Raw genomic sequence first — 26,515 nt, forward strand, 5'->3', positions numbered from 1 at the left:
CACTCTACATATTTGCATTTGCATTTGTACTCCTTCCAAACTGAGCCTAAATCTCTCACACAATCTACAATTCAACCAGGGAGAATGAAATGCTCAAAATGGATCGTCTAACCATTGAAGAACTTTTTCTTCTATATTTTCTTTCTTCGTTTCTCTATCTTCATTTTTTTTTTTGGGCGGGGGAGGGGGTGTCAAGGTTCCTTTTCACTATCCCAGCAGCTTTAAGATGCTTTTTATTAGTCATATTAAATTTAGATTTTAGACCACTATCTTTTATCCCTGATACCAGATGTTTGGTTAATTATGCCATTTTGCAAAATAACCAGCCAGTTAGCCTGTTAGCCAAAGTGAACAACGATGTGAAGCTGATGAATTTAGTCTTTTTGTTGGATCAAATAATGAGACAAATACATACTACATAAAATGGAGTATGAAGGGATCCACCATGGATCATTGCCGTAACGCAAGTTGAACTGACAAAAACTGAGGCCACATCAATGACAGACACTAGGCTCAAAGGTGTGGCCGCATCTTTGCAATGATTGTAGAAAGGATCGGAACCCTATCAGCTCAAGTTAAAACTGAATCAGAATGAAGTTTGGTGCCTGATTTTACTTTGACACATTACCTCTTCCTTCAGGATCTTCACAGCTTCTCCAACTCCATCCTGAAATCATAAATGCAGAGTTTAGACACATAAGACTCGGATTGGAAGGAGTACAAATACAAATATGTACAGTACAAATACATACAAAATATAAGGTTTTGCGCTCTACATGTTTGTATTTGTACTTCCAAACGGAGCCAATAGAATTTGTAGTGTTTTAGATTCGTGGAGTTCACAAAATAAATATTTAGATTACAAAATGAGTATGATATTTAGATTACAGTAATCAATAGTCATCCACTTCTGTCATTCATTGCATGCATTTACTGTTACCTAACAATTTCCCCCTTTTGGGGAAGCCATGTCTATGAGTGTATCCAATTGCTCATCAAATACAAATTCTAAACAAGTAGCGTCTACGATGGATCAGAGCCCATTTATGAATGGTCCACCCAGGAGATCTCTAGATCAAGAATCTCTGTATTATGCATGCATATACTTTTGATTGCCAAAGGTAAAAAATTTTCAAAGTTGTGTTCTGCTTGTTATTTGTTGAGAGTTTAAAAAGAAAGAAACAAAAAACCTTATTTGGAAACAAAGAAATATTTAGAAGATATGTGCTGATGTTAGCAATGGTTGCAAGGTGGATGATTCAGTAGTAAATGGAGGCTCATCCAAATTGGAAGTTGGGCTGGGAACCGGGAGAACAGTTTGAGATTTCAATTGGTCTGCTAGGGGTTTATCTGGGTCACGTCAGGGGGAGTCCTCAAAATGCTGAAACTGATAATATTAGTGTTGAGTAAGTTAGAAGTTTTGGGTGAAGGTTATGGAGGTTTGAAATGGAGGTTGATTTGCTCTGGAAATCTGTAATCTTGAACAAACATGGGGAAGTTACTCATGACTAGGAATCTGGTTCAGCTTCAGAACATTACAGTACTAGCATGTGGAAAAGAATATTGCAGAACGGGGATCCATTTTTTTGTTGCATTTCCTACAGGCCTGGCTTGGGTGAAAGAATTCTGTTCTGGAAAGACAGGTGGTGTGAAGCTAATCCCCTTAGTGTATTTCCCTTCAATCTTTGCTTTGGCGCTTGACAAGGAGGTTCGGGTCTGTGACTGTTTTGAATTATCATCCACTCAGATTGTTTGGGCACCAAGGCTTAGAAGAAAGGCTAATGATTGGGACATGGAATCTCTCGTTGGTCTGATGCAAGCTTTGGAAAAAGTTCAGATTCAGTCATTAGGTGTGTACAAGATTTGGTGGAACAAAGAAAATTCGGGTATATTTACAGTGAGGTCATTACTGAATTCCTTGCTCACTACAAAAGAGCTCACCCCGCCCCCCCCCCTCCCCCTCCCCCTCCCCCTCTTGGGTTTGGTTTTGGAAGATTGTTATTCCTCTGAAGGTTCAGTTTTTTTTGGCTGCCATCAAGGGTAAAATTCCTACTATAGATGTTTTTGAGGAAAAAAGGGAATGATTCTTGTCAACTGCTGTTGTTTATGTGAGGAGGATGAAGAATTTGCTAAGCATATTCTTGTCCTCTGTAGCTACTCTCACAGGATTTGGGCCCATGTTTTAAGTCTGTTTGGTATGAACTGGGTTACTCCCCTGGACCTCGCTACCTCTTGGCTCATTGGTGTGGTCAGGCTTTTTCTAATAAGGGTAAGGTCCTGTGGAAAGCTTCTCCTTTAGTGGTTTGCTGGTGCATCTGGAAAGAGAGGAACAACTGCCTGTTTGAAGATAAAGCCGGTCCCCCTGATAAAGGGTGCAGTTGCCGAAAAAAAAAAACCTAGGTCAAATGGACCTCCATTACTGATCTCTTCAGTGATTTTCATTTCAAGCATTTTGTTGATCACTGCAATGCTATATTGTGAGAAGATAATTTCTTGGTGTAACATGAGGGCGGGTGTTCACACAATGGTTGGGTTGCTCTATTGCAACCTGGGTGACCAAGGTTCAAATCTTGGAAACAGCCTCTGTGTGCAGGAGGTCTATGGAACAGGGTGTGGGTGGCTTCGGAAGTGGAAGCAACACTCTGGTTTGGGAAGACGAAAGAGGAAGATGACATGGCAGGTCAGGTTACAAGTGGCGAGGTATGTGTAACTGACCTCTCATAGGTGGTCAGTGATGTGGAGGCTGGAAAGGATGTGGGGAAGAAGCCGGGTGAGGCGCTTCAAATTCCAGAGTTGAATGCAGAAAGGAGAATAAATGAGGTTAATGAAGAAAGAGGCTTGCACAGGGAATGAGGATTGCATGGGGAAACAGCATTGAAGGGGGTTGAATCAGCGAGTGGGTGGGGTCCACCATAAAAGAGAAGGGTATTGAAAAGAATTTAGCTGAACCAAATGGTCCATCAGCGGTTCAAAAGAAAATACCGGCTGGGATTACAAACTTACGTGATTACCTTCAGGGTGTTTGGTTCCATTTACGTTTATTCAGTAAACGTTTTGTACTTGTATGACTGCAAAACAGAAAAACACATTTAATGATGGCATTTCTGTCATAGGCGCCGTTAGGCACCACATCAGCAAAATGCCAATAAACACCTACCTGTTTCAGGAAGCTCCAAAATGAAGCTTCCTGAAACGGGAGAAGCGCACAGAAACCGAAGTTTACTTTTGCAAACTTCGATACACACAAATGCAATTAATGAGGCATTTGCTGACGGGGTGCCTATGTGGCACTTTCAATAAACGTAAATGGAACCAAACATACACCTTACTAATCACTTGAAACTTGGGCCTTCGATAAAATCGAGCGATGGGTGCTCTCAAATTTAGCTGGTGTTCCTGCTGTGTCTCCCCTACTATTACATGATGGGACTTATGGGGGTTCAGTAAGAACAGATGAAACCCTTCCAGGAATCAATGATGAGGTAAAGGAGCGTGACACATGACAATCATCGGCTTTCTCTGAACAGGGTACTCAACTGAAGTTTTTGTCCTGCCCAATAGAAAGGTCGAATGAAGGCTACATCGATGATGAGTTCAATGGCAGAAAGGAGAATCAGTTTAGAAGGAAAGGAATCAACAAGAAAAAGTATCCTGGATTCATCAGACCAAATTTTAAAAGGAGTGGAACAACAGGAAGAAGGAATTCGACTGAGGCTAGAGAAAGATGGATCTGGGTGATTGCCAGGTATGACAAAAAAGGTAGGAAAAGGATTGTAGGTGGACCAGAAGAGGCTCCCGATGTGGCGATGACTACTTTTCTTCTTCTGTGAATAGTGATGCAGGGCTTCTGCCTCGGGTTAATAGGGATCCAAGGTTCCTCCAAATCTGTGATTACAGATCTGACGCCCCTAGCGTTTAGGGGTGAAGTAGGAAAACCAGATCCAAAGTTTTCAGAAGAGCTTGCCTCAGCAGAAGCAGAGAGGACGGAAGGGAGGGATGAGGCAGGTAGGCAGCTCGGAGGAGAGATAACATCGATGTCGAGCTGGAAAGTGAAGGTGTGGTTGGAGGAAAGGGAGTTTCAAATGGTGAGGAACTCCCTAAAGGGAAGGGTGCCAACTATGTAGAGGATCATTTGCATTTTGAAGAAATAAAGGTTGGTAGGTTGGGTGTTGACTTAGGCCAAAGGAGCAAACTTGAGGAGGAGGAGGAACAGACCAACGGGATAATTAACAAAAAATTAAGTAATTTGAGAAACCATAACATTGTACATGTGACAGATTTTTTTCTAGGCTCAAAATCAGCCTAGTGGGGCAGGACCTACAAAAAAAATACAAATGGGTGTATAGAAGGAAAAGAATGAGAGGCAAGGGGATATCCAGTTCAGACCATGGGGAGGCAACAAAACAAGTTCAGGCTTCGATTCCCCATTCGATGAAGGAACATCAGGAAAAAGAGTTAAGAGGTACTGTAATTAACCCTGGTGAGAACAAATTGCAGAAGGGTAGTGATACTATCGATAGAGAATCAGGTGATGAAGCTCTTCAGAAATTAGTGGATAGAGAGGTTAGAATTGGGAAAAGCCTGCGTCTGTTTTTTCGAGGTGGTGAGGAGTTTGCCAGGAGAGCCTTCAAGGAATTCAAGAAAAGAAAAAAGGAAGACTTATTGAAGAAAAAATTACTTTCAAAAGGAAGCAAGGTCTGGGATGAGGATGTCTCAGACCGGGAGGATGATGTTCTCGCGGATTTAGACTGAAGGGTGGTGTTTCAGGAAGGGGTTTTGATTGGGTCAGCTGTCGGACCAATGCTTATGTTTTCTTTGGGGATTTGCTTTGGGTCGGTTTTGGGTTATATCTTGGGTTAGATGGGTATTCAAGCCTGTAAGCAGTGCGGTATTTGGTCCATTTTGTGGGTTTGGGCGGTATTTGGTCCATTTTGTGGGTTTGGGGCTGGTATTGCTTTTGGTGATATCTTATCAACTCTGATGTATCTCCCTATCTTTTTAATAAAATTTTTTCTTTATTCTTCAAAAAAAAAAAGGCTATGTACATCTGTCCCTCCCCAGACCCCACATTGGTGGGAGCCTCATGCACTGCGCTGCCCTTCACATTACCAGAGTTTTGGGTGAAGGTATTGATCGAAAGTAGAACTTTGGAAACCATTGTAAAGGTTCTAAACAATCACCAGTTGGTGCACATTACCAGAGTTTTCTGCCTGCTGAAGAATGGTCTTTCTGGGGTGAGCCTAGGGGTGATCATTTCAGCCCGGCCCGACCCGGAAAATCCGGGCTTGGGCCTAGGTTTTTTGTTAAGGCCCGGCCCGGCCCGGGCCCACATCAGGCCCGCAAAATTTAGGGCCGGGCTTGGGCCTAATTTTTTAGGCCCAGCCCAGATATTTATAAATAATATATATATATATATATATATATATATATATATATATCTTTATGTATATCTGTTATTTAAAAATATTTGATAATTGATGTTTTATATATTAAATAGAGATTTGTAGGAGATTAAAGATTTTAATCCTATGGTCTTAGATCTTACCAAATTCTAATCTAGTATTTAATGAAATATAGAAATTACTAAACCCTAGTCTTCTCAGCTCGCTCTCTCTCACACCAATTTTACAAAACCACCACCGTGCCCAATATCTCTCTCACCAAAAGACGAATCTTCTAGTGATGAAGACTCCATTGATGAAGATACATCTGAAGTTTAGAGTGGTTGCAAGTTTTGGGTAAAATTGAAACCATTTTCAATATTTTATTACTTATTTATTTACATTAATTTGAACTATTTTTTCTTAGTTTGCTAATATCTTTTTTATTTCACTTTTTATTTGTAGGAGTTGAATGGAAGATGGAGCCCCTTGTAGAGATGTTTGAAGTTGTTTTGTGGATATTACATGACAATGGATGGTTATTTTTTGATAGATATTATAGGTTCTAGGTTGATTTTTTGTTGATAGAAGAATTGGTTTGTTAAAATTATCATTTTTAGCATACTAATGACCAATTGAAACTTATAAATTACAAGGTATAATTATTTAATTTCTTTTATGTTAGAAGCTTTTATCTTGATATTATGTTTAAAGTTTCTTACAGATTACTATAGTCTCCACGACAATATATGAAGAAAAAGTACAATTGTTTAATTTTGGAACTTAAATACAATAATTAGGCCCAGAATCTTGGCCCAGGCTTATATTTTTAGGCCCATAATGTGGGCTGGGCTGAGCCTGGGCCTAGCCTAAGTTTGTTGTTATGAAGGCAAAGCTCGGCCTGGGCCCAGCCCATGATCACCCCTAGGTGAGCCCATGAAAGCATTTTAAAAGTGTATACAATTGAAAGGTGGTTAAGGGCAATGATCGCAAAGCAGGTAGGGCATCTGAGTGGTAGAGTTTGATTGTTAATGGGAAAAAGTACTCCTGATACACACTAGTTTTGGTGGTTGAAGTAGCTAATGATTATAAGGTACTTTCTATGTCACATAGGGCCAGGGATTTTGCTGAAGTTGCTGACAAGAATTTTAGAAATGCTGAAGTGAGCAGGAATGCACAGAATAAAATATTTAGATCCAAGCCAGTTAATCACAATGGCAAATAGAATCAGACCAAGAAGAAACAAAAGGTGATATCCAATAGGATGAAGAGATTAAAATAGAAGAAAAGATTAAAAATTCCATTTCCTCAACGTTGGAATAACTTGGAGGCTAATGAAGGTTTTTTCTAGACAAGGAATGGTTGATGATTTCTAAATTTTTGGAAAGAGGTATTGAAAGGTGCAGCATTTTATTACTAAGCATGAACTGAAGGTTTATATTATGTATATTTTAAAGATAATGCAGGTTGGGGGTGTTCTTTCTTGGTTTCATTTTTTGGTTTTAGTGATTGGGGCAGTGATTTAGTTAGGGATGTCAGTTAATTTTTTGTGCATCTTGGAAGATGGTGTTGGGTGGTGTTTTGGCTTGCCTGGCACTTCTTTAAGGTTCAGGGTTCAGTGGTTTTGTCGTGTTCTATTACCTTAGTTATTTCTTATCACCTACTCCTGTATTTCCATATTCTTTTAATGATTTCTATCCTTTCACAATCAATATATATTTGGTATCAATGATTTTAGACTGGGTTCAGTACTTAAGGAACATGCCCAGAGAGCTTTTTGGGGCTAACTTCTAGTCTACTCTTTAAGTTGGATTGAGTTGGTTTTTATTTGTTTTTGAGTTCATATACTAGGCGTTTATATACATAAACATATTTGCATACCTCTGAAGAAATTCTCTCAGCAACCTCTGATGCACAAGCTTTTACTTTAGGAGACATCGCATCACTTATGGCATTTGATAGCCCATTTGCAGCTTGCACAATGCTTACATCATCATCTCTATCTGGAACTAAATGGTTCCTCTGTAATGGTTCCGGTGCAACCCCAAGCCAGAACATCTTCTCCGCCCAATAGAACTGATCTAGCATAAATGGGCAAATTATCTGCCACTCCATGCTTGTCAGTAAGCACCACAATACATGCATAAAAGCTTCATAACGACCAAAGGACCACAATCCATTTCAATAAATCCATGCATTCATCCATTCTGATAGATCTATGCATTCAAGATTATCATGCAGTTTACCCGCTCATATATATCAATGTACAAAATAGTTATTCAACCCACCCTATGGATTAGGCAATTTTCCTATGCTATTAAGGTTTTCTATTCTCTTTAGAGAAAAAAAAATTGAGTTTCAGGGAAAAATATTAATCAAGAGTACCAAAGATAGCTTGATGACCAACAAACTTGGCACCAAGGATCAAAATTTCAATACGATACATCTGATGGTGTATCGTACCGTATCTTTTGGGTTCCGAAACAGGTGTTTCGGGATCCCTCTTTTTTTAATAAAAATGTATATAAAAAACAATTTTTTGAAAAAAAAAAACTAAAAATATATAAAAGTGCAAGGTTTTTAGTACCGATATACCTCTGCCGACACAGGTGTATCGATACTTAGACCCTTGCTTAACACTAGTCATTTACCTGTGGAATACCCGCATGTAGTGCTGCTGCAGTGGATCCACTGACATATGGTAGAAAAGCATATATCAGTCAGTCTGATGCATAATGTTTTAGTATCAAGACACCACTCAAAAACATTGTTTTAATATTAAGGCAATGTGAAGATCATACAGAAAATTCTACCTTCCCCCATGATGAATGGCAACTGCACATCTTTGAAATAGCCAGTTGTATGGCACAGTTCTAATTGACAAAGTGGCAAGAGGAAGTGTCAGTCTACAAATAAAAAGTAAATCTGAATTTTAAACTGATCTGAAATTTCAAGTTCTGCAGAACGAATTCTTAGATGACCAAACTAATCAGACCAAGTAAAATAGTGGTTGAACTTAAGTGAGGTGTAGCTTATGCTGAAGGCCAAGAAACTTAGCTCTTTTCTTTTTAATTTAACCCAAATAGACAATTTCACAAAATTTGAATTATTTTTCTAAAACAAATCCATTTTCCCCAATTTACACTGTATTTTATATCGTTGTTGATGTTTTCATTTATGCTACATTCAGATAAACATATCAAATGGTGGATACAGAAAGTGCTAAGTTTAGACAAAGAAATTAGAATAAAGTCTATACATGATATGAATTATGCAGAAAAAAGGTTATTAGTTTCACAGTAGACATTTATGAGCAGTAGAAAAGGGGATTCTGTCATTTCCTTCTTTTCCTTTACGGACTTGATATAACCAGATAAAATGACTCAATGACTTGTTAGATATTAGATTTGCATGTCATTCTTGGAGAGTTCCTAAATATGTATTGTAATGGTTCAGTTTTATTTTCACCTTGTGTAGTGTGACTCCAACCTTCCTAAAAGAAGAAAACAAACAAAAAAGATAACAAGAAAAACTGTGCCATTAAAGAATGGAATTTTGACTTGCTTTTTGTTCACTTTGTTATTGAACATTCTGACACAACTCCCTTATATCCATGAAAAACTGTAAATACTAAATATCAATAAAATTATCAAATTGTAAATGGTTTTTTAATGTAGCAGTTTTCATCCACCCAATATAGAATCAGATTTGCAAAATTTGGCTGAAATTAGAAAAATAGGGATAAATAGAGTATGAGGAAAATTACTTTGGTAGGTATAAAGGCAAAGCTGAAGTTACAAAGTTACATTGACTTCCTTTCCTCCCTTTTTTATTTTGTTTGTGTTTGGGGGTTAGGGAGGGGGGAGGAGGGAGTGCTTTTTATCCTTTTTTCTTTTTTTTTTATTTTAGGATATTGACAAATAAATCTGTCTTTAAGTCCATACAACCAGAGAAGTTCTAGATGGGGTGTAACATCCATTTTAGTGAAACTTTTCCTAGCAAGAACATATGTAGTTCAAGAATTATTTATTACTGTTCTCTTCCCTTTCTTCATTTAGTAAATCTCCTCTTTCTTTGACTTTCTTGGCCTTGCAAAACAAAACACAAATGTTAATAAAGCCAGTAAAGAAATTCTCACCCAGAAAAGCACAAGAGATGATCACTGAAGAGAAGGATTCCATCTTCAACCTGTGGTTTTTTATCAGAGAGCGAACATGTCTTAGTGGCAATAAGTTGAATAGCAGCATCTAAGGGTTCAAAACCAGCCGTGAGAAGGATGAATCTGTAGCCTGTGATCTCCATAACAGCTTCAAGTACTTGAAGAAATGCTCCAGGGTTTGTCAAGAAACCCATGCTGAAAAATGTAAAGGTATCCAAGTTCAAGAAATTACAGAATAGTGGGGCTGCAACTTGGGTGGGCCCAGGTTGAGCATTTTGTTAAAATTTGAATAGGCCTGGCCCAAGCCCAATGCAGTTAAATTCTTCAAGCTGGGCACCGAACTTGAACCCTTACAAACAAGCAGCGAAGTTTAAGCACATTTTGTACTAGAGTAAAGAAGAGAATACATCCAAGAAGAGAACCAATTAAGATAAAGTTAACATCTACCAATTTTCACAGAAACATTTCAGCAAAAGCCTCAAGGCGTTGATGAAACTAACTTAGGAACATTAGTAGCTTAAAGTGTGACATGAAGCACAGTACAAACTGCATAGAAATATTTCCATTTCTTTTTCTTTCAGACTTAGTTTGCAATCGGCACTAGGATACCCATATATGGCAAGGCTGTAGATGAATGAGGTTTCAACACAAATTTTACACCAAGGCTGCATTTGGTAAGAATGCAAAAAGTGAATGCAATGATGTGAATGCAAATTTGTTCAAATAGAAGGGCGCAAACCCAGTTCAGTTTTATTCTCATAAATTTATTGTGCCTTGTTTGGTTGTGATGGATGAAAACATGAATCTCAAGGATGGGACATTTTACATTGACCAGCTCATTTTGTGTGCAAAAACAGTTGAAAAAACAAGTTTACTTTCATTTAAGTACAAAAACGTATTCTTACCCAAGGTTTGAAGTTATCATATCGGGGGCTTCCCAATACACCCTTCCAGGGGGTGTTTTGGGATTTCGACCAGTTCAGGGGGTGGATGGACCTTAAGTCAGCCCCTCTGAACCGGATTTGAAAAAAAAACTATAAAAAAAAAAAGAAAAAATCTATCAATATTGCCCACGCCGGTAGGCGTATCAATATTTTGAACCTTGTTCTTACCAAACACCTGCAAAACTGAAGCAGAGTGCAAATTTGCTTCACTTCTGCATTTTTACTCTTACTAAACACAGCCTTACTTTCTTTCTAGGTGATTTTGTCAATCTTCGTGAACATATTTCTGTCTCATAAAGCCATGATTATTCTCCTCTTCCTCTCTCATACATACATACATATCTATGTCTTCATGATCATCTACAGAACAATCTTCATGATCATCTACATGCATGCTTATGTATGTACATATCTATGTCTGTATGTGTATGACAACAAGGTAATGACTTGCCTTCCTATGGAGCTTAGCCCTACGAAGATAGGTAAAACTGTTTTAGATGTCTTCAGAAACCAATGTAAATTAGCATGTTGTAGACACGTATCATCATTTGTACTAAGATGCCCTGATGGAAGTGGGGTCAAAATTTGTCTGCACTTGTTACATGAATATTGCCATTCTTCAGGTAGAAACCAAAAGCCACATACTCGAACTCTTGATGGCCAATAACCTGTTATCAGCCTTGTGTCAATATAGATTAAACTAGAGAAATGGAGTTTGACTATTCTATGAAGTTTTTCATGTATGTACATTAATAATGTAGCAGCAGTCATGCAGATTGGAACCCAACATTCAAGTGAATCCTACCTAAGGAATCTACAGAACTAAAAGAACCTAACAATCCAGATGAGATGGCCAATTAACTAATCATGCCAACTTTTAGTATTGAAAATCTCCTGCTTATGGACAGCTGTTTTGTCACTGGTACTCAGACACACCAAAACAGGCCATTCCATCTGTGGTTCTATATATAAACCTCCTATGTTCAATCAAATATTGGAAAATCAAGTTGGTTGATTCAAAAATCCATATTCTAATTCTTTCATTTTTTTCCCGTGAGAATCAACATTATTCTATGTATCAATTCCATAAGCTCAATCAAATACCTTGTCTAGATCAAATGAAGAGCCCCTTCATAGTTCGCAAAGAAGGTAGGTTCCACTTAACAATATAAAATTGGTACAAGTAATATAAAGGTGCAGTAGAAGTAAGATCCACAAACCTGGGCATTCCACCACTTCTTTGCTAAACCCATACCTGGAAAGCACTTTGGTTAGTAAAAGATATCAAAACTCTTCATTAAAAAGAGTTGACACAAGCATTGAAAGCAGAAGTAATCAAGAAAATAAACTCTACAGTCCTCCATCAGACAGTGCCTATTTAACCACAATAATTTAATGCTAGCCATCACAAATAATCATGCTGGTTCTCTCTAGATTGAAGAGGCAGAATTTTCCTTGCACAAATACTTGGAAAGCTTACTATTGGATACATAGCATCCATAAGAGTGTAGATTTTTCCCCCATCAAGGGCCTGAGGATCTGGTTCTCTCTAGATTTATAGAGATTTGAAATTGAGAAAGAATGTTCAGTAGTGGTGGCATGGATGAGACCACAATCAGAAGGCCATTGGACACTTTGGCATGGCAAGATTGTCTACAGCTAAGATGACAATATCAATCATAGGGCTGCAACTTGGGTGGGCCTAACCCGAGCCTGACCTGACCCGACCCATATCAAAGAACCTTTCAACCTAAAGGCTTAAGCTGTTAGGTAAGGTCCCCCCTGCCTTGGGTGGGCCCAACCTAAAGGCACAATTCACTAATATGACCTCTGACATGAAAGCTTATCGGGTTTGGAGTGTGGACAAGCACATCAGGCCCCCCATGCCTTGTGCTGAAACTCAATTAATTATAATCAGGGCGACGGGGATCAAACACTAGACAACTTGGTCAAATAGGCTCTGATACCAAGTGCGCAACTTTCAGCAGTATAAAATAGGGTTTTAATCAACAAGGAACCAGTAGATAATTGGTTAGAAGCAAGAAGAGAAGAAAAGTGAGAAAGAACAGAGAAGATAAGAGAATTTGAGAAAACAGATTGTGAGGTTCTATTGAAGCCTCACTATTTTATTGTTTTAAAGTATGGAGAGACAAATTACATTAGTACCCTTAATAGGGTGGCAGCAATAAGAAACAATTAAAGGACCCATTGAGACCAAAAAGACACATAACAGCCCAATAAATAAAAACAACTAACTGACTGGCCTATCACTATTGTCAAAACAACAGATTGGGCTTGCGTTTTCAGGCTCCTGGCTGGGCCTGGGCCAGAAAACTTGGGTTGAGGCCTCCAGTAGCCCAATTCCAAATGATATTGTATAATATACAGATGTAACGCATCTACATAAATTTGTGTGTATGCATTTCTTAAGGACATTTTTGCATATTATCAATCAATTCTACTCCTAATTCCTAAATTGGGCTACAAAGTCCAATAAAATATAAATGTGTGAAAAATATTCAAAAAATACTTTCAAACCCAACCAACCTGGCCAGGGCTGGCCTGAGTTTTGTTGGATTAAGCTCAAGTTAAGCCTGGGATGGTAAACTCAGACTTGACCTTGGGTTGGGCCAGGCCCGAGCATGAGGTTTGAGACTTAATGGTTGGGTCTAGGCAAAACCTGCCCAAGTTGCACTCCTTAATTAATTGGGTATCAAGGTCAGTCAGCTCCCTAGCAGATGTTTAGGGATGGGTGGGGGGTTCCTTGTACTGAGTTTTTCTTTTTTTTTTTCCTTTCAGATGTTATAAACAGTTTTTGACTGATTATCTATCTACCTATATAAAAAATCTTACAATAGAAGGGGCGATCGGGGCCAGTCATGCCATGTGGGAAGACCTGTTACAGGATCCTGCATCCATCATAGAAGCAACTTGGTGGGTAAAGTAACAATGGTCAACAATAGCTATGTACAAGTTGCAATTACTAAAACAAGGTCCTAACAAATTTGGTTGTATCGTAAAATGCATAAAAAATTTATTTGAATGCAACTTGTGTTATTACAGGCTAACCGGTAAGCTAGGGGCACTGACCGTGAAAGGGCAAGGACTTAGGTTCAAAGCCATACTTCTCCATGATCCCCACTCTTCTGTAAAAAGCGGCCACATCCAATGGATGACATCTTTCCAGCAAACCTATTGTGTATTAAGGTGAGAAAAAGACTCCGTGTGCTTCAATATGAATCCTTCTAGATATATGAAATTTTAGAAAATGAGTATTACATAATTAGATAACCAAGAATATAAACAAAAAATAAAAAATACAATGGATAAATACAGCAGAGGTAAATATCATAAGAAAATAGAGAAAGAAAGAAAATAATAGAAGTATTTTCTTAATTCCTATTTGAACTTATTTGGAACTAAATGTTTTATCACCATAGAATTTATGTTATTCCTTGAAGCCTGGTCACTTTTATTACATCCCATTGCATCACCCACAAGTTATCAAGGCACTGCTACATAATTTTAAAATATCTGTTACCTCTACACCAAAAAAAAAAAATCTATTATTTATATCAAAGAGACGAATAGCAAGAACCTTTCATGCTGATAAATCCATTTTTTCTAGTTATATCCCCTCATAAAAATAGATAATGAATAAAGAGTTCTTTTCATCCACCTCTTTTTTTCTTTTTTCTTTTTTTTTTATCAGTAACAGAAAACTTCATTAATTAAGAAAAAGGTTTAAATACAAAAGTATGGGGAGGTTCCACCTTTTTTTTTTCTATTGGATCATGCCTTAAAGTCTCAACTAGTACAGAAATACGCCATTTGTGCTAATAGCATCAATGAAACTTCTAAATATTGAAAGCAAGTATTTCTTACTTGGTCAACAGGAGACTCTTGAAGATACTTATACAGGAGAGGGAACTCCTTTTTAAATCGGCGTTCAAATGATGAAGGTGCACTGTCCAGTAGGTAAAAAATGTCAAAAAATGCATCACATAATGAATTATCATTGAGATGTATCAGTGTTGAATTTAGAATATATCCAACAGCTTTCCCAGTACTGAAGCAAGATTCAGTTCATCTAAAGGGTATCACTAGCACAGGAAAGTTGGACTACTAATAAAATTGCTCTTTTTTACTGATAAAAAAATAATTTAAGAAAACAGCATGTTTCTTGATACTTCTTCAAACTATTTCCCTCTTTCTTCCACTGGGTACTGAAATCATTGTTCTGTCACAGCATATTTTCCTAATGCAACCCAATGCTTTGATGTGGTTTATACCGTCTAATTCTTCAAACCTTCCCTTTCTTTGATTGGTAAACCATATTAATGAATCTTAATATGTATGTATGTATATATACAAGTTGTACCCACAAAAAATAAAAAGACAAACAAACACAGTAACAACCAGCAAGTAGCATACCACCAATCTGCATGCCAAGAAACCCATGCCTTCTTCCACACCCAGACCACCCACAATCTTCTTTTAACCACCAAGACCCTACTACTCCAATTACGAGCAATACAATTTCCACTTCTCTGTATCCCCCCGCCCTCTTCTGTAGTGGTATTACATCCTACTCTACCTCAATCTAACTTTACTTTCTTATTATTTATTAATGTAATGTTTCTGATTTTGTACAAACAAAACAATGTAAATAACTCATTTCAATAGTTAAAACTAACAATTTTACCTTTAATTTTTATCATCTTAATAAGTTAAAATAACAATTTTTTACTAATTTTGCATCTTTAAGCTCCTTTTCTTTTCTTTTTCATATTTATGCAATGGATAGCCACTAGTTTATGGAGTTTCCTAAAATACTTTTTATGTTTATGCGACATTTAATTAACCACGGTTTCCAATATCTCAGATTCTTAGAAATAATAAATAGACACAATTGCGCAAAAAGCAGTCATAATTAAAATGCTACCCATAAAGCAATACAAAGGAAGAGATGACCCACTATACATGTCAGGTTCCATGGTCTCCATCTCAGAACAGAAGGGGAAGAAATGACCAAAAGTTTAAGGTCATGAGGAAGTAGTGATGTCAAAGTTAGTTACACAGCAATATAGAATGTACACATCTAGCACCCTAGAGCACTTTTATCACATAGACAAAGGGAAACAATCAGGCATAATATTAAATACATAAATTTAAAGCACCTATTCATTACATCATTGTATGTAAATAAGGAACAATCTTCAAGTACCTATATGGAACAACATAAGGAGCAGCAACAATACATCTAATCTGAAACAGTTCGGCAAGATTCCATCCTTCCTAGTCCATCATGCAAGATATCCAATCAAGGATAGAGGCATAAAGCAATGCTGCTGCCTTGTTAGATGAAGCACTTAAATTGTTATGGAAAAATCAACTGCTCCCAAGTTTTACAAAGCACATACCAGCGCAAAGAAATTTATCAGAATAAAATCACCATCCATTTTTGGGTCATCTCCAAAAACCATTTCCATTATAGACAAGCATTCTTGTCGATGTTCTCTTGCAATGAGCTTTTTCTTCAAAGAAAACAAGGACTCAACTGAACCTGGGAAGATAAAGAGCAGTTTTAGAACTTTACCCAATCATAGAGAAAATAAAGCGTTCATTATAATTGAAACCAATTGTACCTAGAAATAAATTAGACTAGAATTTAAAGAACTTAAACTCAATTTAACTATTAAAACCTGAGGCATCATCATCCTGATAAGCAGAAAGAACAGGTGGTGTTGAAACTTGAAAGTAGGTGACATTATTTGCTGCTAGATATGTACTTAAGTTCTGCAACATAAACAATATAATAAAGTCTTATAGTCAACTATGATGAAATTATTGCTAATCAATGAATGAGATAAAAAGAAAGATAAACATCAATAAATATCGATATTAGGTTAAAAGTAAGAGGATTTTAACTATGAGTAATAGTTGAAAATTTCACCTACAGTAATTCAGATAATGCAAGAAAAGAAGAAAAGAGAGAAAGAGAAAGAAGAAGAAAAGAAGTTTCAACAATAGGTTGTGGAAGAAGAAAAGAAGGGAAGAGAGAAAAAAAGAATTTGAACCTCTCTCTCTAGCCCCTTTCATCACTTTTATTAATAATTCTAAGTCTGAGTACAACTACTTGGATGCCCTTAATGGGGCGGCCAGCACTAAAGAGATAATTAAAGAAAATAAAAGAAGGCCCATAACTAAGAAACATAACTTTTAAACACTACTTAAAAGAAATAAAGTACACTAGGGCCCATTCGGCCCATTCTCACTATAGTAATATTTAGTTGAATAAAACAGTGCTAACAAAGGGGATGGAATCTGAAGAGTTTTATAGTACAAACCTTGTGAGCTGAATGAGTGATTAGCACGACATGGTATTGACGTTGGTCTATAGCAAAAGCTGCAGCAATGGCCTGTAGACAACAGCTCATTCAGTTATCACATGGCTATTACTATACTAGTCCATGACTTTCACATCTAGAAAGAAGAATGAAAAAAAGAAAGATCATATCATTATTAAACACTGCATTCCATCATGAAATCAAATCTGAGGATAGTGAAAAAGCAAGAGAGACTTCCTAGGGTAAAGTTGTTGCAACATCAACTTGTTTGGTTAATGTGAGAGATATGATATGAGCAACCTAAAAAAGAAAACAATTTGCAATTTCTATATATTTATGAAAATACAAGTGGTAGTCGTTCAATATTGAACAGAGACTTAAAAGAGAAGAAGAAAAAGAATAAGAAAGGAGGGGGAGAAGAGAGAGAGAGAGAGAGAGATTTTGAGAAAAGATAGAGTTGGTTGTTTTGAAACAGACGCCCCACTCTTAAATTTATATACATAGTATCATACTTATAAAAGGACTGAATTGCTTACAAATGGCAAGATAAGATAAAGCTGAAATCATAAAAGACTAATCTTAATCTTATAAAAAACTAATCCTAATCTTATCATAAAAGACTAATCCTAATCTTATCATATTGCTAACATACGAACAGTGGGGACCACCTTAGTGGGGTCCACATTAGTGTTTTCTACACTCTCCCTCAAGTCAGGAATAGATGTTTGTCATTCCCAACTTGCATAGATATGCCTCTAACTTCTTCCTTGAAACCGCCTTGGTGAGAAGATCTGCCAGCTGCATATCGGAGGTGATATATGGAAGGCATACTTCTTGAGATGTAACCCTCTCTCTAATAAAATGTCAATCCACTTCAATATGCTTAGTTCTGTCGTGTTGTACCGGATTATGGGCTATATTGATGGCAGTCTAATTATCACAGTACAACATCAAGGGTTTCTCATAAACAATACATAACTCCTCAAATAATGATCTCAACCATAGAATCTCAGCTACACCATTTGCCATGGACCTATATTCAGCTTCAACACTGGAACGAGAAATAACATTTTGTTTCTTACTCCTCTAAGAGACAAGACTACCTCCTACAAAAGCACAATATCCAGAGGTAGATCTTCGATCATTAACACACCCAGCCCAATCAGCATCTGTGTAAACTTCTATCTTCATGTGATCATTATTCTTGAATAAAATGCCTCTACCTAAGCACCTCTTCAAATATGCTAGTATCTTCTCAATTGCGAAGAGGTGAATAGTCCTAGGAGAGTGCATATACTGACTAACCACACTGACTGCATAACTGATGTCGGGTCGAGTGAGACAAAGATAGAGAAGTTTTCCAACTAACCGTTAGAACATAGTTTTATTTTCAAGGGGCTTTCCACCCTCTGGACTGATCTTGTGATTTTGTTCAATAGGTGTGTCAGTTGGCTTAACACCAAACTTTCCAGTTTCTTCCAATAGGTCAAGAACATACTTTCTTTGAGAAACAAAAATCCAATGCTTGGATCTGGCTACCTCAATGCCCAAGAAGTATTGTAGTTCTCCCAGATCATTTACCTCAAACTCTTGATGAAGGAGTTGCTTAAGGAACTCAATCCCACTATTATCATTTCCTGTTACTACAATATCATCCACATATACAATAAGCAAGGTTAAGGAAGAATCCACTCTCTTAATAAACAAGGTGTGGTCTGACTGGGCCTATACATATCCGAACCTTTCAAGGGCTCGTTTGAATCTATCAAACCAAGCTCTGGGGGACTGTTTTAATCCATACAAAGCTTTGTTCAACCGACAAACTTTCTTTCGTCTTTATACCATAAAATCTAGGAGGCAACTGCATGTAAACTTCTTCTTGCAAGTCTCCATTGAGGAAGGCATTTTTAACATCCATCTGATACAACGGTCAAGAGTAATTGGCTGCAAGAGATAATAGGATTTTGGTAGTGGTCATCTTTGCTACTAGTGCAAAAGTTTCCAAGTAATCAATACCATATGTCTGAGTAAATCCCTTTGCAACTAATCGGGCTTTATACCTTTCAACGGAACCATCAGCATTATGTTTCACAATGAACACCCATCTACATCCAACTGGTTTCTTCCCTTTAGGCTGATCAACTATCTCCCAGGTATTGTTTCTGATGAGGGCATCAATTTCTACTTTTATTGCATCTTTCCACTTAGGAACTGATAAGGCTTCCTGTACTGTTCTGGGAATGGAAATTTCAGCAATGGATGCAAGAAAAAACTTGTAGGAGGGAGACAAATGTTCATAGGACAAGAATTGGGAAATGCAGTGAGTTGTGGGTGTGGTGCAACGGCGTTTGCCTTTACGGACTGCTATGGGAAGGTCAAGGTCATTCAATGAAAGTAAAGGCTCCATGGTGGAAGATCTCTCATCTATAGTATCTGGTGAAGAGACTGTGGTACCTTAATCTGGATTTGCAGAAGGAACTGGGGTTGGCCTGGACTGTTGATGACCAAAATCAACCTACCTCCATCGTCTGTGATAGACTCTCACATCCCTGCACCTCTAACAACCCTCCCCATTACACCCTTCTTCACTTAATGGGACAGGTAAAGGAACTTCTGATGAATTAATCCCAACCTCACTACTCTCCCCCTGAGGAAAAACCCTTGGATAATGAGGTACATCTTCAAAGAAAGTGACATCCATTAAGACAAATCTTTTCCCAAAAGTAGGTTTATAGCAGCAATATCCCTTTTGAGCTTGTGCATAACCAAGGAAAATACATTTTGAGGCCTTAGGATCAAACTTGGAATGATGAGGGCCAAGAATCTGAACAAAGCATGTACAACCAAAGGTTTTAAGGGGAACGGTAAATAACCCTTTATCAAGATATAAGAGGGTAAATGGAGGTTTGATGTCAAGAACCCATCAAGGAATCCTATTGATGAGATATACTGCTATAAGAATAGCATCCCCCCAAAAACGTATAGACACATTGGAGGTAAACATAATGCTTCTGGCCACCTCCAATATGTGTCTATTCTTTCTTTCAGCAACCCCATTCTGCTGTGGTGTATGAGAACAAGTACTTCGATGGATGATCCCATGTTCAACCAAATAGGAGGCTAATGGGTTTGCAAAATATTCTTTCGCATTACCAGATCTAAAAATTTTGATTTTGACCCCAAATTGGGTTATCAAAATCATCTGATGAAAGATCCAGGTTAATGTCAGAACCTCATCTCGAGAACGCATGAGATAAACCCACGAAAAACGAGTATAATCATCAACAAATAGTAGGAAATATTTGTACCCCCCCATGGCAGTGGTATGGTAAGGTCCCCAAACATCAATATGCACAATTTCAAAGGGAACATTACTTCTATTATTATTTAATGAATAGGTTGTCCTGCAATGTTTTGCAAGTTCACAACTCTCACATTTCAAACTACACATCTGGATAGATTCAAATTAACTGGGAAACAAACTCTTCAAAGCCCGAAAAGATAAATGACCCATCCTATTATGCCAAAGCATAGCCTGATTAACAGACTGAGAAAGCACAAGACCTCTTAGCCTCACTATCTTCCCAATGATAACTCCCTCCAAGCAGATAGACTCCATTTGCCTCACGGCCAGTCCCAATCACCTTCCTTGTCTCCAGATCCTGAAAAACACATTGATCCGGGAAAAATGTTACTAAAACAATTTTGGTTTTTTGTAATGCTACTAACTGAAAGCAAGTTAGTACTAAGCTTAGGAACATGCAAAACCGAAGATAAGGAAATGACATCAGACAACTTGATGTCTCCCTTGTTAGATACTAGAACGAGGGAGCCATCAGCAATGGACACTTTGTCTCTACCAGAAGATAAGTGATAGGTAATAAACAGTCACGGCAAGCTGGTCATATGGTCAGGTGCTCCTAAATCTATTATCCATGAATGTTCAATATTACCTGTAGCTGAGGCATGGTGAGCTGCGGCCCGATTACTTGAATGAGCAAAAGCTGAGGTAGGGGGTGTTGATGGTGTCTGAGGAGGTGGAGCTGAATTACCAACTTCATTTTCCAGCCGAATTAGAGCAGCTTGAACAGCAGCTAGGGTGTCTAGAGGAGTGCCTTTTGTGCTAGATGAGGTTGTACTATCAGCGTTAACAACCATATTTGCATTCCCCTTTTTGTTTTTGAGTTTTGTTGGAACTAGATGTGGATGCAACTTCCAATAGGTATCTTTAGTACGTTTAGGTTTCTTGCAATGCTTACATACTAGGTCCTTCTTAGCTTCCTTCTTCACGTCTTTTTCCTTATCATCCTCAGATTTGGGCTTAACTGCTGCCAAAGCTGATTCAAAAGGCTGTTGTTGTAGCATAACTTTTCTCCTAGTCTCTTCGCTGTGCATTAAGGAATATGCCTGTGACAAAGTTACACTGCCTCTTGTCAACAATTGTTGTCTCACAATATCATATTCAGAATTTAGACCAACCAGGACTTCAAACACTCTATTAGTTTCAATATGCTTTCTGTAAGCCTGTGCATCCTTCTGACTTTCCCATTCAATTGATTCAAGGTGGTCAATTTCATGCCACAAGGATTTCAAGATTGAAAAATAAACAAAAACTTATTTCTCACCTTGTTTGAGATTTTTAACCTCACATTTCAGCTCATAAGCCCTAGCAACATTAAGGGGCTGAGAGTAGGTTTCTTTCACAACATCTCATATTTCCTTAGTTGTTTTTGCGCATAAGTAGTTCCGGCTTATGTGTGGCTGCATAGAATTGCACAACCATGTCACCACCAAATAATTCTCCTGAATCCACTTAGCATAAGTGGGATCCTCCTTAGTTGGTTCCTTTATATCCCCTAGCAAATAATTTAGTTTTCCTCTTCCCCTAATGGTCATCATGGCTAATTGAGCCCATTCTAAGTAGTTCAACCCATCAAACTTAACAATTATAATCTGGAAAGTGTTCTCAGTCATATTACTTGAGCCAGTTCCAAAAACACCCTCCCCTTGGCTCTGTAACAATCAGACTACTGGGTCTGAAAACTAACGACAGTAGGTCTAGAAGCATAAATCAGATTCAGTAAAAAAAAGTTTTCCAATTCACTATATCACTATATCAATCAGCCTACTGAATCTGAGAACTAATAGCAGTTGGCCTAGATTTCAGCAGAATTGGGTACATAACTCCTAAACAGAGATCAGAGAACAGAAATCTGATACCAGCCAAACTTAAAAAAGAGCAAGTTTAATCTCTTATCCGGACACAGTAACAATCCTGGATTTTAGGGTTTTCTCTTAAAACCCTAGAAGATAAAAGAAAAAAAAATTCTATATGGTCGTACCTCACAAATTAAGCTATCCTTGCTACTGACCTCAAGAAGGAATAAAACCTTACCCAGAAATTTCTGAAAAAACCGATCTTGATTCAAAAATATTCCTGAAATTCTGATCGCCAACTTCAGTTTTGATCAAAACTGATCTTGATGCTGATCAACCCTAGAAACTTCTGAAAACATAACTGATCTTTGAGAAAATCTTCTTGATCGCCAACTTCAGTCTTGATGAGAGAACAAAAAAAATCCGATTCTTCTTGATTACAAGGAGCACTTTCCAATCCTTGGACAGTTGTTGAAGACTTCTTGTAATCTCCAAGAATCAGTCAAATGAAAAAAAAAAATCTTTCAGCCCTAAATAATTCTCATGTGGTCGGATGAATTAATTCCACATGAGAAACCCTAGATCGAATGCTCTAATACCAAGTAGTCGTTCAAGATTGAACAGACACTTAAAAGAGAAGAAGAAAAAGAATAAGAAAAGAAGAGAGAGAAAAGAGAGAGAGAGCGAGAGAGAGATTTTGAGAAAAGAGAGAGTTGGTTGTTTTGAAACAGCCACCCCACTCTTAAATTTATATACATAGTATCATACTTATAAAAGGACTGAATTGCTTACATGGCAAGATAAGATAAAGCTGAAATCATAAAAGACTAATCCTAATCTTATCATATTGCTGACATACGAACAGTGGGGTCCACATTAGCGTTCTCTACACAAGTAAACAATTACTATAAGACTTTTATACTAACTATTTATTAGATACGGCTAAAATGACAAGAATCAAAACTGAAATACTAATCAAAATGAATTTTCTCCTAAGTCCCAACCATTACAGGTTCCAGCATTGCCAGGTCCACTGTTCATTAACTAATCAATCAACTAGTCAGTTAAGGGCCAGACTGTCTGCATTCTTGACTAGTTGGTCCATATTCACGATTGGTCACCTAGGATGACTAAGCATTGACTAGGTAGACTAGTTGATTAATGACTAGTCAATCACAGTAATCTTAAAGCTTTATTTATTTTTTTATCAATATTTGTTTTGTTTTGTTGTTTATTTGTTTGCAACAAATTTTTTGAAATAATATAAAATATAGTATGTATTTTGTTATATTCATTGTGTTGCTTTAAAGATGTTATGAAATGTGATTGGATGATGGTATATAAAATAAAATAGGCTTAAAATAAAATAAGGGGGTGGAGTTCTTTCAATTTTTCTTCCAATTAGTGGTTTGTTGGTACAGAGTTGCCACAAACAAATGGCACACCAAATGATCAAGGTTGCACTCTTTCTCTGGAAAGCAAAGGCTATGATTCCCTATCCTAAGCTATCCAAAGTAACTTTTTCTTTGATTGCAAATCAAAGACTGTAAACTAAATGTTCAATATCATTCTTTTATTGCATAATTGTAGTTTATATTAACTTATTTATGAGATTGCATCAATTTCTTAAATACAGAACATATCTTTTTTTTCTATCAACTAGTCATCGCATCGACTAGAGAGGCCAAAACGACTAGTCATCCCTTCATTACATCGAAAACACTGGCCAGTCCACAGCACAATCATGTCAGGTTGAACTTCAGTTTCTTGAGAAATGCCCATCCAAATGCAACCAATTTGAGTTCTTTCTTTTTTTTTCTATATTTTTAATATAAGGGAGGAGACTCGGACAGGAGATAAAGCAATTCACTTGGCACTTATATGCAAAATACAATCACAATATTAGTAGTCACTACCAGAAAAGGAGGAAAAAAAGGAGTACAAAACCAAGTATACCCATCAAATACAAAATATCCCATTTCTTGGGCTGACGCTCCACCCCACGTAGTTCAAAAGTGACCAGCTTAACTCCTAAGATGCTATATAACCATTGGTACCTCTGTTCTCGTCTAAGCTCAAATCTAAAACTCTACTAAAGATGATCCAGCATTGCAATTAGTGACCATTAACAGAACAACAGGGCTATTAATTTCAATTGAGTTTTAAGCGTTAATGGCACCTGTGACGCCAATTACAGGTTGAACATCGGATGTTCGAAACTTTTGGCTATAAAATTTTTATTATTCTTCCCTCCTGATAAATGAAGTGCATTTATGTCGAATTAAATTACTCCACGTAGAGGCGTACAGTTCAACAAGTCTCACTGTAACTGGATGCAAACGCAGAAGAAAGGAGTGAAAAAAAAAAAAAAAGAAGAAGAAGAAATAAAACAAAATGGGAAAGAGAGAAAGAAAAGTTTAGTTATTACAACAATGGGGTTAACGTCTCCTTTGGTTCCGAACGCCATAAAAACAGCCCGAGGTGTTCTGGTATTCTCCTCCTCCATGCCTGCACTCTCTCCCCACCTTCCTGCTGGGGCTGCAAATGCCAATTGGTATCTTGTTCCAGAGGTCCGAAATTCTGAATTCGATTCTTTTATAATTGGACCGAATATGGATCCACCCTAATCCAATCCAGTAAATAATTTTCAGTTTTTCACAAAAATTTTTTGGCACTTACGTTACTGATAACTGCTTTAATCTCCCCTGAACCTTTTGACTTCTGCAAAAAACTCCCTTTTCAGTTGGGGTAAATTATACGTAATGTCCCCTTCCGTTATTCACTTGGCCTCTGCCAAAAAAAAGTGTCAAAATACAAATTTACCCTTTTATCTCCATCCGGTAAAAACAAGCTTTTTACACTGCAGTGAACACTGAACACAAACAGAACCACTGCAATCTTCTTCTCCATTTGAACGTCCCACAAACAATAACTTCTGCCCCCTCTTCTTCCCTTTCTCTTCCTTCCTCCTTCCTCGTATCCTCGCTCTACCACATCCTCCTTTCTCCTCTTTTTTCTTCTTCTTTCTGTCTTTCTTTCCTCCCCTCTCTTCTCCACATTCTGATGAACGAAGAAGGATGGCAAATCAGAATCTAATCACTTCATCCTTCACTCCTTGCCTCTTCTTCCATGTTTACTTTTTGCTTTTTTTAGGGTAATTTGTTGGAACCTCTCCTAAGTTTCTGACAGTTGTTAAAACCTCTCTTGAAGTTTAGTAATTACAATCACCTTACCTGAACTTTTTAATAAAGTTGCAAGTAGACCTCCATAGTAGGGCTGTTCACAAATAAGTTCAAACCAACCAAATCAACCAATCCGGCCCGACCCAATCCAATTTGGTCGGTTTTTCTTCACCACTGGTCGGTTTTAGGTTGGAAAGATGGGTAAATCGATAATTCGGTTTGGTTTCAGCTTTCACACATGAAAACTGAAATCGAACCGAACCAAACCGAGTTATCTATAAATATGTTCTTACTGAAATATTATATATAATATGTATATTCTGAAATTATATTTCAGTTTTAAATATATTTCCAGAAAAATATATTTTGAAATATTATGTATAATATGTATATTTTCGATATATATATATATAAAAGCTGAAATATATATTTCAGAAATGTATATATTTAAACCAAAACCGACTCAAATCGGTCTAAACCGACCAAGTCAGTTTTGCTTAATAGAGGGTCGGTTTTGGTTAATTTTTAGGTAACCCGACTAGGTCGGGTTGGTTGAAAAAAAACTAGTAAACCGACCCAACCTGACCTGTGAACAGCCCTACTCCATAGAATTTTTCATAAAAAGCATAAAAATATCAAAAAATACCCATACATTTATTATTGAAGTTGGTTTCTGTGGAAAAAAAACAATACAACTGTTTTTATCCGTTTCAAAAAAGAGATTGGAAGGATTTGGGGTAGTGATTCATATGAAGAGAAAATTTTAAAAATAGCATTTTTGTTAAAAGTAATTGCATGAGTATTTTGGACATTTTCATGCTTTGTTTTAGAAGATTCTACCATAGGGGGTCTATTCGTAGTTATGTCAAAAAGTTCCGAGAAGGTCATTGCAATTACCAATTAAACTTCAGGGGAGGTTTCAGCAACAACTAGAAACTTGAAGGGATGTTTCAGCAATTTACCCATATTAACTTGTTAAAAGATCTTGCAAGTTGCAACCAAACCTAAGGGAGAGATTGGTTGTTCTTAAGTACACATGCCTTTGCTGGCATATTTGGAAGGAGAGAAACAAGTCAATCTTCGAGCACTCCGCCCTTAACCCACATTGATTATAATGGTCCAAACTCAAGCTCAAGAGCTTTGGGGCATACCCATCCATCAGCAGCACAACAACCCATGAAATGCCTTCAGCTCCAACAAGACAGACACAGTGGTCCAAAGTCCAAACCACCACTTGGTAGCCTTTCTTGTTTGTTAGAGTTCATCTCATCAATGGAGGCTGAATCTGCTGCTACCTTTTCTTGATGGCTCTTGCGCTTCGCCAAGGATCTGGCTTTAACAT

At 37.4% G+C, this 26,515-nt stretch overlaps 1 protein-coding gene across 3 annotated transcripts; it reads right to left on the reverse strand.

Annotated features, from left to right (window-relative positions):
- Nucleotides 1-360: 360 nt before the first annotated feature.
- On the reverse strand, nt 361-24,571 carry LOC148851502 (UDP-Glycosyltransferase superfamily protein). 3 transcript variants are annotated; one of them, XM_088944992.1, is made up of 15 exons: nt 24,420-24,571; nt 16,835-16,906; nt 16,190-16,283; nt 15,908-16,050; nt 15,712-15,782; nt 14,370-14,451; nt 13,575-13,676; nt 13,338-13,393; nt 11,705-11,739; nt 10,936-11,152; nt 9,520-9,735; nt 8,195-8,254; nt 8,033-8,072; nt 7,263-7,457; nt 361-667 (listed from the first exon to the last, which is right to left on the reverse strand). In XM_088944992.1, exons 1-15 carry the CDS (start codon nt 24,495-24,497, stop codon nt 587-589), a joined length of 1,542 nt encoding a protein of 513 aa, XP_088801118.1. In that variant the 5' UTR covers nt 24,498-24,571; the 3' UTR covers nt 361-586. The 3 variants fall into 3 exon arrangements, with proteins under 3 accessions (XP_088801118.1, XP_088801116.1, XP_088801119.1); XM_088944990.1 differs by having other exon boundaries at nt 7,263-7,484; XM_088944993.1 differs by lacking the exons at nt 13,338-13,393; nt 13,575-13,676 and having other exon boundaries at nt 7,263-7,484; nt 15,712-15,778.
- Nucleotides 24,572-26,515: the final 1,944 nt, after the last annotated feature.

This window comes from Nelumbo lutea, chromosome 5 (assembly GCF_056320005.1).
Source record: "Nelumbo lutea isolate HS-2025 chromosome 5, American lotus-T2T, whole genome shotgun sequence".
Taxonomy (NCBI): Eukaryota; Viridiplantae; Streptophyta; class Magnoliopsida; order Proteales; family Nelumbonaceae; genus Nelumbo; species Nelumbo lutea.

Excerpts from the sequence above, each read along its gene's own strand:
- LOC148851502 (XM_088944990.1), bottom strand. The coding sequence starts at position 24,497 with ATGGAGGAGGAGAATACCAGAACACCTCGGGCTGTTTTTATGGCGTTC. Across the intron at positions 16,284-16,834 it reads TCACTCATTCAGCTCACAAG|AACTTAAGTACATATCTAGC; the intron begins GTTTGTACTATA and ends TTTATGTTGCAG. Across the intron at positions 14,452-15,711 it reads CCTTATGTTGTTCCATATAG|TGCACCTTCATCATTTGAAC; the intron begins GTACTTGAAGAT and ends CCTACTGGACAG.